Here is a 15,614-nt window from a genome sequence, read left to right on the forward strand (position 1 = left end):
TGTGTCAAAAACTGAATGGTAACATTAGATCAGCCAATCTGAATGCCTGAAACAGCCTAGCAAGTTGACATAGACACCTCTAACTTGGAAATGTTATCTTAATACTTGATGGATACCCTCTACTAATATCTTTCACGGGCGTAATGGATTTTATAGTGGAAGGTAGTAGGCTGACAGAACTGTTCAACATACTTTCTGCCTTTTACAGGTGAGCAAAGCATGTTGACAAAAAGGACCCCATCTAATAACTTCAACAAATGTATTGATTGGATAGAATCATTTTATTTTATTGCGAACTTATTCATTTTTCTTTTTCTTTTTTCTTTCTTTCCTTCTTTTTATGTTGCTGTCTACTTATGCACGTGTAATAAGTAACTACTGCTGTAGAAGAGCAAGTTACAAAAATGGTAATGATGAGAGTACTTTTGTATCAAAAGGCACAACTATCACAGGTGCAAAGTTTTTTGGATTGTCGCAGCAACAACTCAATCAACATCAAGAACTGGTAAGACTTTTGACGAGTTCAGCGTTCCACTAGTCACAAGCATTGTGAGCTATTCCAACTTTACGATCGTTCAATGATAAGCAGGAAGATTGAAAAGTTTACCAGAAATGGGTAGTGCTGCATTTTCAGGCAAGAGATATTAAGTGTCCGGACTGTCAGTGAATGTTTTTGTTGTCGAGCAATCTTCAACTGCGTCACTTAGTTCAAAAGTCAGATCTGCTGCTGGACCCATCAGTGCTGCTCCTATCAGATATTTTTGCCTTACTTTTGGAACATTTTCCGTCAGGATGCACATAGTAGCAGCCTATTTAGGGGTTTTGCAACTTTGCAAATCTGGCACATAAAGCTATGCTTTGTGGACTGTCTGACTTCAAGGTTTATGCAGAATGCATAAATTTACATGCATAAACTTACAAGTGGAAATTTGAAAGTGTGTAAATGTGAATGATCCTATGCTGAGAGTTGAAATAGAGATACAATGCATCTGGCTCCTGATAGAGATGTGGCAATCGGACATCTCTCTCTTACACTCCCTTTTGAAATCTCAACAGTTACACAGCAGATGTTTTCTCCTATTTCAAAATTTCTGCTATGAGTATGGCTATGGCAAGAACAAACTCAGTGCATTAGGCTTCTGTGTTGGACCCTCTGGTGATAAAAAAGTCTTGCCCGGCAGCAGCTCAACAGTCCCGTTGTGCACTGTCCCATGTTGTTCTGATGTGCCAGTTGCAGCAGTTTTATTTGTTTCCTAGTTGTCCAGGCTGTTTCACATCATATGCACACCACGAGTCTCTTAATTGTGAAACGGAATTCCATTGATGTTTTTGTAAAGAGCATATTGCAGAGCTGTGTTAAACTACAGTAGGCATCAGGTGACATCCTTCGCCAATTCATATTAACAGTGATTGAGAGTAATCATGTAGGAGCACCTAGGAAAATACCGTTACAAGCAGAATTACAAGAAGTGCCAGTTACTTTTCTCTCTAACACTGATGTGTCAGTCTTGAGATAAACCTATTCACGTATTTCAGTATTGGTGCTCTGCCATTGAACAATGTGCAACCAAAATTATGGGTATATGGAAGTTATGTTATTCCATGCTTAGCTGAAGTGCAACTTTCAGTCAAATATATTATAATGGTGCATTAAGTTCATAATGTTTTTGTTTTGCATGCTGGTAATTCAGTTGCTATGGGTTTATTTATTGATAGTAGTTTTTTATTTGTACTTCACTGTTGCTATTTGAATTTACACACTGCTGTCTGAAGACAGTGAGTGTAGCTGTGGGCACTAGAAAATGGAGGCAAGTGCAGAAATTCCTGGCATATTCTTCTGTTTGATTTCAGTAGGTGTGTGACAGCAGTGAAGCCAGCAGCAAAACATTTGGAGATAATGCCACTACAAGAAAATGATTTTCTCATTTTAAAGAGGATCGTTTGACATTAGTGACTCTCTATGTCCAAGAAGATCTTTGGGGTTTGATGAAGATCATTTAAATGCTTTTATCCACAAAGATCCATGTCAGCGTACTCTAGAACTGGCAGATGTGATGAACTGTTATCACGCCACCATTCTGCGACATTTGCATGCCATAAGGATGGTAAAAAAATTGGATGTATGGATACTGCATGCTCTAAGCCGAAATCAGAGGGTGGCCATATATGCATCTCTGCTTGCTCATCATCAATTGGCTTGTGAGCAACAAGACTAACCACTCCTATCATGTATCATTACTGGTAACGAGAAATGGTGTCTTTATGCTAACATAAGGGAAAGAAAAGAATAGGTGAGCCCAAACAAAGCAGCAACTCCCCATAGAAGGACCCGTACACATCCACTAAAGATAATGTTAGGCATCTAGTGGAACAGCGACAGTATGGTGTACTATGAAATGCTTCCCTGAGATGTAACCATCACTGCTAACCATTATTGTTAATAAATGAGACGTCTTGCAGACACAACCCAAGAACAATGACCAGGAAGACTATGTGAAGCAATGCTGCTCCATAACACCCACCCGTATTCTGCTAGACTCGTGCTGTACAGGAATTGGGAAGTCATTATGAATCCACCATACTAAGCTGATCTTGTGCCTACAGATTTTCATCTTTTTGCTCTCTATCGAACAACCTTCAAGCAAATTCCTTTCCAGATGAAAATGTACTCCGAACATGGCTTGAAGAGTTCTTCGCATTAAAACCATGAGATTGCTACAGTCATGGAACTGAAAAGTTACCCCAGTGTTGTCAGATTGTTGTAAATAGTGAAGGATAATATACTAAACAATGGAAACTTCAGTTTGGAATACCAGCAATGTAGGAAAAGCTAGATTGCTACTTACTGTAAAGATGACACTTTAAGTTGCAGATACACACAATTAAAAGACACACATAAGCTGTCAGCCACAACCTTCGCCGTATGTACATAAGATGTGCTTGCTTGTGTGAATGAATGGTGGGCATTTATCTTTTTTTTCTGGTGAGGCTGTGGCTAAAAACTTATGTGTAAGTGTCTTTTAATTGTGCCTGTCTACAACTTAAAAGAGTCATCTTTATGAAAAGAGAGTGTATATGTTGTGTTTCTTAAACTTATGGAAAAACACTATGAACTTATGCACCAACCTAGACCAACACCTTCAGCCTTTTGCCCGTAACCTACCCTCCTATATAAAAGGTACCAACCATTTCAACCAGTGACTCTCCACAGTTCCTGTTCTTTTACCACGCGGTGCCCTGCTCGTCACTATTGATGCTACTTCCCTCTATACATACATTCCTTATGCCTATGGCCTCACCACTATTGAACATCACATTTCCCAATGCCCAATGAATTCCAACCTTACAATCTCCTTCCTCATCACCATGACCAACTATACCTACACCCACAATTATTTCTCCTTGAAGGCATCACATACAAACAAATCCAGGGTACGCCAATGGGCACCTGAATGGTGTCATCCTATTCCAACCCATTCATGGGACATCTAGAGGAATTCTTCCAGAATCCCTCCCACCCCCCTCCGGTCCACATTCACACTGATGACATCTTCATGACCTGGATTGAGGGTGAGAACACCTACCCACATTCCTCCAGAACCTCAATACTGTCTCCTCCATTCAATTCTCCTGGTCTTCCTCAACCCAACAAGCCACCAACCACCAGTAATACTTGCACTTTGACATCTGCTAGCCATTCTAAACCACGAAGTCCCTTCCATATAGCTTAGCCAACCACAGCCGTTACATCTGCAGCGATGAGCAGTCCCTCTCAAAATATATCAAGGATCTCACTGAGGCCTTCACACACTGCAATTACACTCCCAACCTCATTCAGAAACAGATCTCCCATGCCTAATCACTCCAGTCACCCCCTCCCCTCCTCCTCCCAAAGTCCCACCATCTGGCCACAAATGAGAATGCCCCTCATGACACAGTACCACCCAGGACTGGAGCAACTGAATAATACTCTCCATATGGGTTTCCACAAGATCTCGTCGTGCCTCAAAATGAGAACTATCCTACCCACTAGCCTTCCCACAGTGGTATTCCACCACCCACCAAACCTACACAAAATCACCATCCATCCCTACACAACCCCAGCTTCCAACCTCTTGCCTCATGTCTCATATCCCTGTTTAATAGACTTAGATGTACGACTTGTCCAGTACATCCTCCCACCACCACCTACTCCTCTCCAGTCACAAGCATCATCTATACTATCACACACAGGGCTACCTGTGAAACCAGTCATGTTATCTACAAGCTAAGCTGCAACCACTGTGCTGCGTTCTATGTGGGCATGACAACCAACAAGCTGTCTGTTCACACGAATAGCCACCAACAAACTGTGGCCACAAAACAGCTGGACCACTCCGTTTCTGAGCACGCTGCCCAACATTATGCTCTTCTTTTTAATGACTGCTTCACAGCTTGTGCCATCTGGATCCTTCCTACTAAGACTAGCTTTTCTGAACTGCGTAGGTGGGAACACTCCCTGCAATATATACAATGTTACCGCAAACTTCCTGGCCTAATCCACATTAGTCATTCTCCTTTACCCATCTATCATCTTCCCTGCTCCCAATCCAACTCGCACACAGCCATCCATTCCACCAATGCACCCAGTCTTTTCTCCTTTTCCGCTCCTTCCCTCACCCGCCTAACCCTCCATCTAACGTCCTGACTGCACCTAGCTGTCTTAACCCTCTTCACCACTTTGTCCGCCCCTGGTAGCTGAATGGTCAGCACGGCAGAATGTCATACCTAATGGCCCGGGTTTGAAACCCGGCTGGGTCAGAGATTTTCTCCACTCAGAGACTGGGTGTTGTGTTGTCCTTATCATCATCATCATTTCATCTCCATCGACACGCAAGTCGCCAAAGTGGCGTCAACTTGAAAGACTTGCACCAGGCGGTCTACCCGACAGGAGGCCCTAGCCACACAGCATTTCCATATCACCTCATTCCCGTATGCTTCCACAAGCAGCACTTTACCCCACCCACCCTCCCTGCCCCAGGCTCCTCCTCACCCCCACCATCTCGATTGCTTCTCCCATTATCAGCAGCTGCTTGCAGTGTGGTCTCAGCACCCAGAGACAGTGGTCTCATGTGTGTGTGTGTGTGTGTGTGTGAGAGAGAGAGAGAGAGAGAGAGAGAGAGAGAGAGAGAGAGAGAGAGAGAGAGAGAGCGTGCGGGCGCATGTTTGCGTGTGCGTGCGAGTGTGTTTTGCCTAATTTGGAAGAAGGCCTTTTGGCCGAAAGCTTACTTGTTTTACAGTATTTCTACTGAGCCTGTCTGTAACTCAACATCTCCACTATTTGGTGAGTAGCAGTCTATCCTTTTCATAATACTGCCATTGTTCCTTCTGGATTTTCAATTGCTTGATTTCACCTAATAACTATGTACCTTTGACACTGCCTCTCCTGCTGATTATAAACCCTTCTGTGGAGAACATTTTTGGACTGTATTTATACTCCACACTTGAGTTTTCTATTTAATATTCTCTGCATTCTACTCAACCTTCAGTGCCATGTGAAGCAACAGACACTATCTACACTCAATGTGCAGCATTTTTTGAGCTGGGTATAGAGAAGACTTAAAAGTTTCAGGCTCACGTAGTGCTGGAACCTCTGGTGGTGCCACAGTTCTTTAAGACACATCAAAGTTGGTTAATACTTCCACACAAAGTTAAGCTTGAATTGGACATATCGGATAGCAACAAGTGCTTGCCCCTCCCCCAACTCTTTTAGCCATTGGACTTCTCCTTTGGTTGCAGCATGAAAGCAAGATGTCTCCCTTCAGTTGTGTGGCAATTTTAAACTTACAGTCAGTGCACACAAGCAGAAGTAGATCCATACCCATTGCTGTGTCCCGAAGAGCTCTTTTGTTAATTGTCTGGAGTTCAACTTTTTTTGTAAAGCTTATTTTTCAGCTTCTGTAGATTAACAGTTCAGAAAAATTATGGTGTTTAACACCACTTTTGGCTCTCTGTCAGTGCAACATGTTACCATTTGTAGTTGGTAGTGCACTTGCCATATTTTAGATGTTTTGAACAGATCATTACAACGACTCCCTACAGTATATAATACGTGTATGACATTTTGGTAACAGATCATAAAAAAAATAAATAAATAAAAAAAAAATTGGCACATGGGGTACCATTTTTGTGACAATCACAACAAAGACGTGAAGTGTACTTTTCCAAAATGTTCCTTTTTCTAGCCACCCGTTGCATACCTCGACTACATAGTTAATAAAGAGGACCTCTGGCCCACACAATAGTACATCATGGCAATGCACAATCAATTAGAAACAATGTGTCTAATTTTGTGTTGAGAAGTGATATTCAAAGCCATAATACTAGAAACAGAACATCTGTAGATGTACCATATCATAGATTATCTACCTAGTTCTTGGACTAAGGATGTTTAATAGACTAAGTGCTGACTTTAAAGAACTGCCTGTAAATATCTTCAAAGCTAAATTATACAAGCTACGAGTGAACAATCCGTTTTACACCATTGATGAATTCTTTGAAGATGAAAATCCTGTATTCTAACGTGTACCTATTTTATGTAAACCAATTTACATCAATATAGTAGTTTATGTAGAAATATATGCTCTTGACTTTGTCTATTGCTGTAATCAGCTGAACGACAATAAAATTATTATTATTATTATTAATTCTTTAGCTGCTAAAAGATCTTCAAGTATTTTAGGCAAAATTATGGCCAGGTTATCCCACGTGCAGCTTTTATTCCTTACCCGCTGAATCAGTTATGCAGAAAGCAAGTTCCCTTCCATGCTTGTCGGAAGGATTTTAAAATCTTCAAATCCTGCCTTCAGTTTGTGCCCTGTCCAATGGTGTATCACCTTAATTTACCATTAATTCTGGCTACAGATGCCTACTGCATAGCACTGGGGAAATCCTGTCTCACAAGCTTGCTAATAGTACAGAAACCACAGAGTTTGTGTTCAAAAAAATTAATTCAGTTTTTTTTTTTTAAAAGAGAGAGAGAGAGAGAGAGAGAGAGAGAGAGAGAGAGAGAGAGAGAGAGATGTTGGTTTTGACCATAAACCACCATTACCACTGTGCGCTTACGGGCCCTGACCTGGACTTGCACAAGCAGGAAATAGTCAGTTTACAGATAATCTAAACAGAACAATCCTTGGAGGTCTTTCTAAAGATGTTGCAGCACCATCCAGGCATAACATATCTCCAGCGTGTTTTACCAGCATGTCCACTTGGGATGCCCCATCATGTTATCAGCCACTTCACCAACAGGCATTAAATGCTTCTTTGTCCGATGACATAATTCTCAAATTTGTTAAGGTGTTCTGCTATTAACATAAGAAGATACAATGGCTGGGTGGTGGTGTCAACATGCCTGCAGCAACTGCTCCACTATTCGCATTGGGGAACCACACAGATGAAGCAACTGGCGAATCAGTATACCTAATGGCCACGGATGGATGACGATGTCACACCGATAGTACATCCTGTCAAGCACTTCAACCCCCCCCCCCCCCCCAATAATTTTATTCTACATGGACAGCACATACTTAGCTATGGGACCATGTCAATTCTGATTTCTTGAGCTCCTTTCTTGGAACAATGGGGTTATAGTGGTGGACTCCTTTTTTCACTTTCTTTAAATTGTCACACTGCACCAGACAAGATGATGGTGGAGGTCATTAAAAGAGCTTCCTGCATCTTGATTATGGACAACTGACCTCAGTCCACCTCTTCACTCAGCTGCTAACGGTTCAGCAAAACAATTTGTTCGTACTTTTGAAAAACAAATGGCAAAAGCTAAGGTGTTAACTAAACCACAAAAAGCTCTTAATCTCTTTTTATCTATCCTAAGAAATTATTGCATGGGCATCCTCATGATCCTGCTGCATCTTCTCTTCATACCATATGAGTAAGCCAAAGAGGAAGCAACAATGTTTTGCACGAGTGCTCCACTGGGTGCATACACTTTCGGAGTGGACCTTGTACTGGATTCAGGTGTCCATTGCAGCACAACAGGGATGTCAGCTGGTTCTGGTAGCGACTGTGCATAGGATGCTGCACAGATACTGCAACCAGCTTCAGTTGCTGCACAGTGACCAGATTTCTCTGCTGTCCTGAGGCACCACACCAGTGACAACCCCCACACCCAGCTCTTCAACAGCTTCCAGCAAACACGGGAATCTGATCCTTTCACCCCACCTATTAAAGGGGACACTCCTGGACATTGACCCAGCTCCTCCACTAGAAGAACCACAAAGACTCTTGGTACCAGCATGGGTGCAACCTGCTTCCAAAGTTCCCACACTGTCTTTGGAGCCTTTAGCTATGGTTCCACCACCACTTGGGAATCAGAGCACTGCCCCAAAACTGACAAGGCTTCCTCAAGCAAATGCCTGCTCCCACCTCAACATTCTATCTGACTTCAGCCCGGTCATTTTCATTTTCAACACCGCATACCAATTCGATCAACTGTTTGAGGGCAGCTAGCAGACGGATTTGGCCCCATGTGCCCATGAGCCCGTTCTCCTCTGTGAATCAACTGACACCGATCAACTGATACTGTGTTCAACTGCTAACAATCATTGTAGTTGCTGTTACATGCAGTTATTCAGTGCAAATAATCCGTGCTGCTACTGCCAATGGTAGACATTTCAGAGCACTTGTAAAAAAATTTGACTGAAATTTATTTTTCCACATAGATCCCCATTTAAGAAATACATTTTTCCCAGCAAGAAGGATGGTTTTTGTATTGCAGCATTGTAGAATGAGGCTAACTGCATCAGGAGCCAATTGCGCATGAATCCTTCCATGCTCTCATTATCTTCAAATAGGTGCCCACCTAGAGCTTTTTTAAGGAGTCAAAACAAATGGAAATCACAAGTAGATAGGTCTGTGCTGTAAGGAGGATGATCAAGTTGAGTCCGGTTTATTTGATACAGTTTGGAGAACATTAGGGCTGCAGTATGAGGCCTGACATTGATGTGGAGGAGGATGACTTGTTGAATCGGCCTGTCATTTTTTGCGGCAATATGCATTCCTGACCTCCTTCAACAGCTCGCAATAGTACTCAGTATTACTGATTGTGTGTATTGCCTCTCCAGTAAAAAAAGATCGGTTGAAAGAACCTTGCCAGCTGACGGTCGAGTCTGTTTTCCCTGGGGTTCCCTCCCCTTTTCTTCGCCACTCCTTATTATCTTGTTTGAATTAAGGAGTGTAGTGGTGGACCCACATTTTGTCACACGTGACAATCTGACTTTAAAAAGAAAACCTAGCTGTAGGTCTCTGAAAGACATCCAAACGCCTCAGCTTTTGACTTTTGGCCAAAAGACGAGGGACCCAACTGGAACAACTATAGGTCATTTGTGATGATCTTATGAGAGATTCCAGAACTTATTCTGACCTGTTCTGCAACTTCTTATACTCTCGTTTGTCGATCACCTTCAAGAATGTCTCTAACTGCTCAAATATTTTCATCTGTAATGATGGTCTGAGGATGGCGATCATGTTGCTAATTTTCTATATGATCTTGTCCTTCCTTGAACTCTTTATGCCAGGCAAAAAACACATGTCCTTGACAATGTTTGATCACTGAAATGTGAAGTCAAATTCTGTAAAATTTCCATCACTGTAATTCCTTCACTATCAAGAAATTTTCTAATTATGCACCTGTTTCTCCAACATTGTGAGTGTTTATGATGAAGATGCTAGACGTATGTAATGGCTGTGTCTCCCCACTCCTAATGGCCCCATCCAACTATACTAGAGGTGCAGGTCCGGTCCTACCAACTACTGACGCCTGGGAACAAATATCCCATTTATATTTGATTCACCCATGTACATATCTGCAATGTCAACTTGTTCATTGGAAATTCCTAGTACAATTTATCTTATTATCAATTGGGGCTGAAATATGAATTCAAAGAGGCTTGCATGTGAGAATGTTACAGATGGTGAACTGGGATTAAGAAGATTCATACACAAACAAATGACGAAACATGAAGAAATAATTATTTATTCCAAACTATTAAGTATCTTTTTTGTTAGAATAAACAATAGTGAAGTTGTATTTTATAATCGCTCTTTCAACTACAAATGCCTTTCTCTGTCTATAAATACTGCATGTCTGAACTGACTTCCACTGGCCAGGGTGTATATGTGGACAAGGAAAAAAAATTCCCAGGTTTCTCCCGCATTTCCCGGTTAAAAATACACTTCCTCCCGGGTGAAAACATACTTTTTCCCTGTTAACTGACAGGACATTTTCTCTTGGAACTGTTAAATTTTTCAGTCCTTTGAATGATTATGGTTTTATACACAGGTGTAGAATTTCCCGGCGCTTTAGAAAACTAAACACAGGGAAAAAAATGCGTTTTGGAAAGATCTTTGATGTACAGCTGCATGTACGCTGCATATTTTCGTATTACGAAAGTATAAATTCGGATTCCACCAAACACCACATGTTACTTTCCAAAGCATTGAAATCGAGCCTGTGATGCGCTTTTGTAAGCCAGTCATAGCTCATGCGCTTTTGTAAGCCAGTCATAGCTCATGTCACATGATCTTGCCAGCCGATGACAGCGGGTACTCAGAGCTTAGGACACGTATTGTAGTCAGCCAATAGCAACACCACTGTTAAGTAGCGCGAACACACAAATAGAAAAAGTTAATAGTTTAAATTAATATATATAGTGTTGCTACACGAAACACAAAGCTTTCACATATAATATTGGTCTATAAGATTAATACACTGCAAGAGAAGCTAAGCTTTCACATATAATGTTGGTCTTTTATGCGTGTATTACACTTTAAGATATATCATACAAATTTTTAATAACGACATAAATGTCTGATCTTCTGGGCTCAAAATTCATCTAAATGGCTCATCATCAAAGAGTTAACTTTTAAATGAGAGTCAAATGCTCTGTGATTTAAGAAATTCATCGTACATTCTCGCACGGGATACAGTAATATCCTTTGTTAGAGTATCGGTTCTTACCAGTCAAAATTACAAAAATTTAACTGATAACAAAAACAATGGAAAATTCCCAGAATTCTAAAAAATTTCCGGGTTTTTCCCGGGTTGTATACACCCTGCTGGCTGGATCAAAAGAGACTGGCGATTTAGAAGAAACCTTCTGTTAGAATAGGAAGCTGTTCAGCTTGTCCTCTAAATTTCAATACTCCCCAATACTTTTTCTAGCAACAACCAAATTCTATTTTTCAGCATTTGACCAATTGGTTTGGAATGAAATTTTGGCAATGAGACTTACCGCCACTTAGGTGACTGTTGAATGACGTGGACTACGTGTCCTCTTATGTCTTTTTTTTTAGCCTCAAGTGACATGTGCCATGCTTTGCAAACAGAGTAAAGCTCTGGCTCTCATATCACATTGATCACTGCCCAAGCGTGACAATACTAACAGTTCAATTCTCACTCAAGAGTCATTGCCAAAACTTCATGCAGAATTCATGTCAACATCTCAGTAGAATTTGAATACAAATTAGTTGGAGAAATCTCCAATTAAAATGTCTGGACTTGAAAATACTCACCACAGCACATCCGTGAATGAATTTTTGCTCTATAACAAGAGTAGCAGCACCAATAATTCTGTTAGTTATTGTATCTTCAATTACTGTGATGAAGTACGTATTTTTACATGCCTTCATTTCAGCATATCGCCCTAATGGAAATAAAAACAAAACTGTGTTATTCATAGTATTACCTAATCAAAGGATTTTGAATATTAATAAAACAGAATCTAAATGATGAAAATGAAAGCAACAAAAGCTATTGTTTGGATTTAATTATAATACCAAGACACAAAATTAAACCATCAGATGATACAGAAGGTGGAACAAAATATGGAAACACAAAAAACACAATAACAGGCTTAATATGGGGCAGGGAAACCACTAGCACTCAAAACAGCTTCCAGTCATCTCAGAATGGATGAACAAGCCTCGTATGGCTTTCCAGGGAATTTTGTACATTCTTTCTGCAAAATAGCAGCAAGTTCAGGGAATGACGATGGAAGTGGGTAATGATCATGCACCCTTCTTTCCAAAGTAAGCCACACAAAAGCTCATTAATATTGAGATCTGGTGACTGTTGTGGACATGGGAGATATAATTCAACCTCACACTCACGAAACCGGACCTGGATGATGCGAGCTGTGTGAACAGGGGCCCTGCTGTCTTGCCATACTTCTCATCATTAGAGAACAAACACTGTACCATGTGATAGATCTGATCAGCCAAAATGGTCACATAATCCTTGGCACTAATGCACAGAGAAACCATGGGGCCTATAGAATACCATGATACTGCAACTCACATCATCACTGAACCTCTCCATGTTTTACTTTTGGAACATAAATGTAGCCAGAAATCGGAAACAGTGAAACAAGACTCATCTGACCAATTAACATTCTTCCACTGCTCCACAGTTCAGGTTTTATGGCTTCAACATCAAGTTTTCCTGTTATGGATGTTTGCATCACTAGTGGGTGGTTTTGAAATTGCAGCTCACTTTGAAATTCCCTGCTCATGGAGCTCCATGTGTGTTGTGTCGGTGCTGACAGGATCAGCGAGTGCGACTTTCAGTTCAGCTGTGACTTTTGCAGTTGCTGTCCCCTTATTTTTTGTCACAATTATCTACAAGGATGTCCGCCAAAATCACTCCACCAACACTTTCGTATGTATTGTGATTTTGTGGGTGATGTTTTTTCTGCTTTCCCTGTATGTAGTGAGTCAGCAATCTGGCGCCTCTTGAAACAGCAAACAATTCAACTGCTTCGGTTACAGAAGCACCCACCATACAAGCACCAACAATTTGCCCACATTCAAATGCCCCTGGCTCTGCACAATGCACTCACAATTACACAGAAAACTGTTCTGACATGAGTGACATTTGAAACGTATTGAGAACATTGCACATGTGCCACTCGTGGTCAAATACAGCATTGCGAACTGCAGACTTGGCTAGCATCTGCATTTAGGTTCAAGCATGCATTTCTTGCTGTGTTTTCATATTTTTGTCCACCCTTGTACCTGTATTAGTAATGACAGCCACGATTCATTCAACAAGAGAGAAATCGCAGTTTTTCAGAAAGTTAACTATGGCTTTGTATGTATCTTGAGGTGCAGGTCTAGAGAACAAAATATTGACAAAAAATAATGTCAGCCAAACGTTTAGCTTCCTTAAAGGCTGTATCTTCAGCTTTAAATGGAATGTTATTAATAATACTTCTCCAGATATTTCTTTATGTTTTCAGTTTCTTTTTATGGCCTGTTACTCCCAGATCTTCAGCTGTACACATTCATCTTTCTTTACTGCATTTCTCCCATCTTTCCTTTCTATCTCCACTACTCTCTCACACATTCCAGTACATCATTGCTCGTGCAACGTATTAGGACTGCACTAATCTTATTGAGACTAGGTCAAGTGCTGCACTATTGTAAGTGTATAAAATACAGTGTTCATAAACTTCAGTGAAAGCAGTAGGTTCCAAGTAATACATGATTGGGCCCTAGCACTAGCAGAGGGGGGGGGGGGGGGGGGGGTACTCAGATGACGTTGCAGATAAAATTTGCCTCTCTTGGTAACTGGATGATGGTAACCATTTTTTTTAATTCTTTTGCACATCAAGCCACCTTACCCTACTAGCACACAATTCTGGCTCAAAAGCAAGATAATGACATGTAGGGCAGTACACAAGGGGTGACTGCGAAAACGTTAAAAACGTGTCACCCTGCTGGATCATAGGAAGTTGCCAGTGTGCTAGTTCATGCACCTCAGGGCAGAGGCTTGATGCAGAGCTAAGCCTGCATAACCCAGCAGCCAACCAACGTTCTATGCATATTCTTTACACAAGGAACAGTGAGCATTGAAAAGTTTTTTGTTCCCTCTCTCTCTGACAACAAACAGCAGTAATTTGTTATGGCTACCATGATAAGAGTTACCAAAATTAGTAGAAGTCCCTGAACCATTAGCGGAAGAAATCAGTGCTGCCCTAAAACCACTCAAGAACAACAAGGCCCCAGGAAGTAGTGGTATCACAGCTGAGATGCTTCGCTTGGAAGAACAACCACTGATGGATGCATTGAAACGATTAATATCCACCATCTGGCAGCAGAAATAATTGCTGAAGAATGGAAGGGAGCAAATTATATGTCCCATCTCCAAGTATCCAACTACCGAGGAATTTCACTTCTTGAAACTGGATACGTCTTTGCAACTCTACTTCTAAACCGAATGAAACCACAGGCTGAAAGAATTGTGTGCGCATATTGGTTCATCCCTGGATGGTATATCACTGACCACATATTTACTTTGAGGTAGCTGAGAGAAAAGTTCTACGAGTTCATTCAGGAACTACACCTCATCTTCATCGATTTTCGGCGAGCTTATGACAGCACTGACCACATCACATTATGGGAAACGTTAGAGGAACTTGGCATCCCATCGAAATACATCCATCTAATTGCAGCTTGCTACCCCCCAGTCAACTTCTAAAGTATGGTTTGACAACCAACTATCACCACCTTTCACTATCCAAAATAGATTGAGACAAGGAGATCCATTGGTGCCAATATTATTCAATTTGGCCTTGGAAAAAGTAAGTAGTGACACTTGCCAAACCAGAGAATTGGAGATGGCGGGAGCAGACACAATTCTGGCATTTGCTGACGATGTTGCGATCCTTGGCAACGCTCTAGAGCAAATGTGTGCTGATACTTCCCGATTCCTCCAAAATGCAAAGGAAATTGGGCTGGAGGTGCATGACGACAACACTAAATACCTTGGAGTATAATCTCATCGAGTTCTCCCTCCTTCCATTGTTGTAGATGGGCATGCCTTCGAAGGAGTTGAAGAGTTCAAGTACCTGGACTCAATATTAACGAACAAAAGTGAAGTGACGAAAGTATTACGTCAGTGCATAACAAGTGTTAATCACGTGTTCTTTAATCTGAACATTTTTTTAAAATCTCGTTTGATATCTTAGAAGAACAAAGTTCATCTGTACATGATACTGGTGAGGCCAGTACTTTTATACGATTGTGAAACTTGGGCGACATCAGCAACGACAAAAGATTCAATATGTGTATTTTAAAGAAAACTACTTTGAAAGATCTATGGCCCCATCTACAATAAAATGGAAGGTAAATGGGAAAGGGGAAAGAAAGAAGACCTGTACCAGAGATTTGGAAAGCAGCACACAGGACGTATACTGGGACAGAGGCGACTACAATGGTTTGGTCACATCTTACGAGCGGGCGGATCCCTTCCTGAGAGAGTCCTCCACTCTCAACCCATGGGAAAATGCCTGAGAGGGCGGCCAAGAACACAATGGAAGAATTGAGTGATGACGATCCTTCAAGAAGTGGAACTGGGGGCCTTGGAGGATGATGCTATAGACACGAAAAGATGAGAGTGCCATCTGCAGCAAATACCTCCTCTCTTCTGATTGACAGACATTCCTTTTTTGGGGTTTTTGTGTTTGTAATGTTTATTTTCTTCCTAATGTTCTTCAGCAGTAGGCATCAATAAATGATGATGATGATGGCTACCATGTTTAACATTTGAAGTTAGGTCT

The 15,614-nt window shown here is 41.3% G+C and overlaps 1 protein-coding gene across 2 annotated transcripts in view; it reads right to left on the bottom strand.

The window, feature by feature from the left end:
- Window positions 1–15,614, bottom strand: part of LOC124793699 (probable glucosamine 6-phosphate N-acetyltransferase) — a 41,210-nt gene that overhangs the window by 19,585 nt on the left and 6,011 nt on the right. For both annotated transcript variants that reach the window (XM_047258042.1, XM_047258041.1), the window contains exon 4: window positions 11,569–11,699. In XM_047258042.1, coding sequence (XP_047113998.1) covers window positions 11,569–11,699 — 131 coding nt within the window. The remainder of the gene's footprint in view (window positions 1–11,568; window positions 11,700–15,614) is intronic.

The sequence above is a fragment of the Schistocerca piceifrons genome, chromosome 1 (assembly GCF_021461385.2).
Source record: "Schistocerca piceifrons isolate TAMUIC-IGC-003096 chromosome 1, iqSchPice1.1, whole genome shotgun sequence".
Lineage (NCBI taxonomy): Eukaryota > Metazoa > Arthropoda > Insecta > Orthoptera > Acrididae > Schistocerca > Schistocerca piceifrons.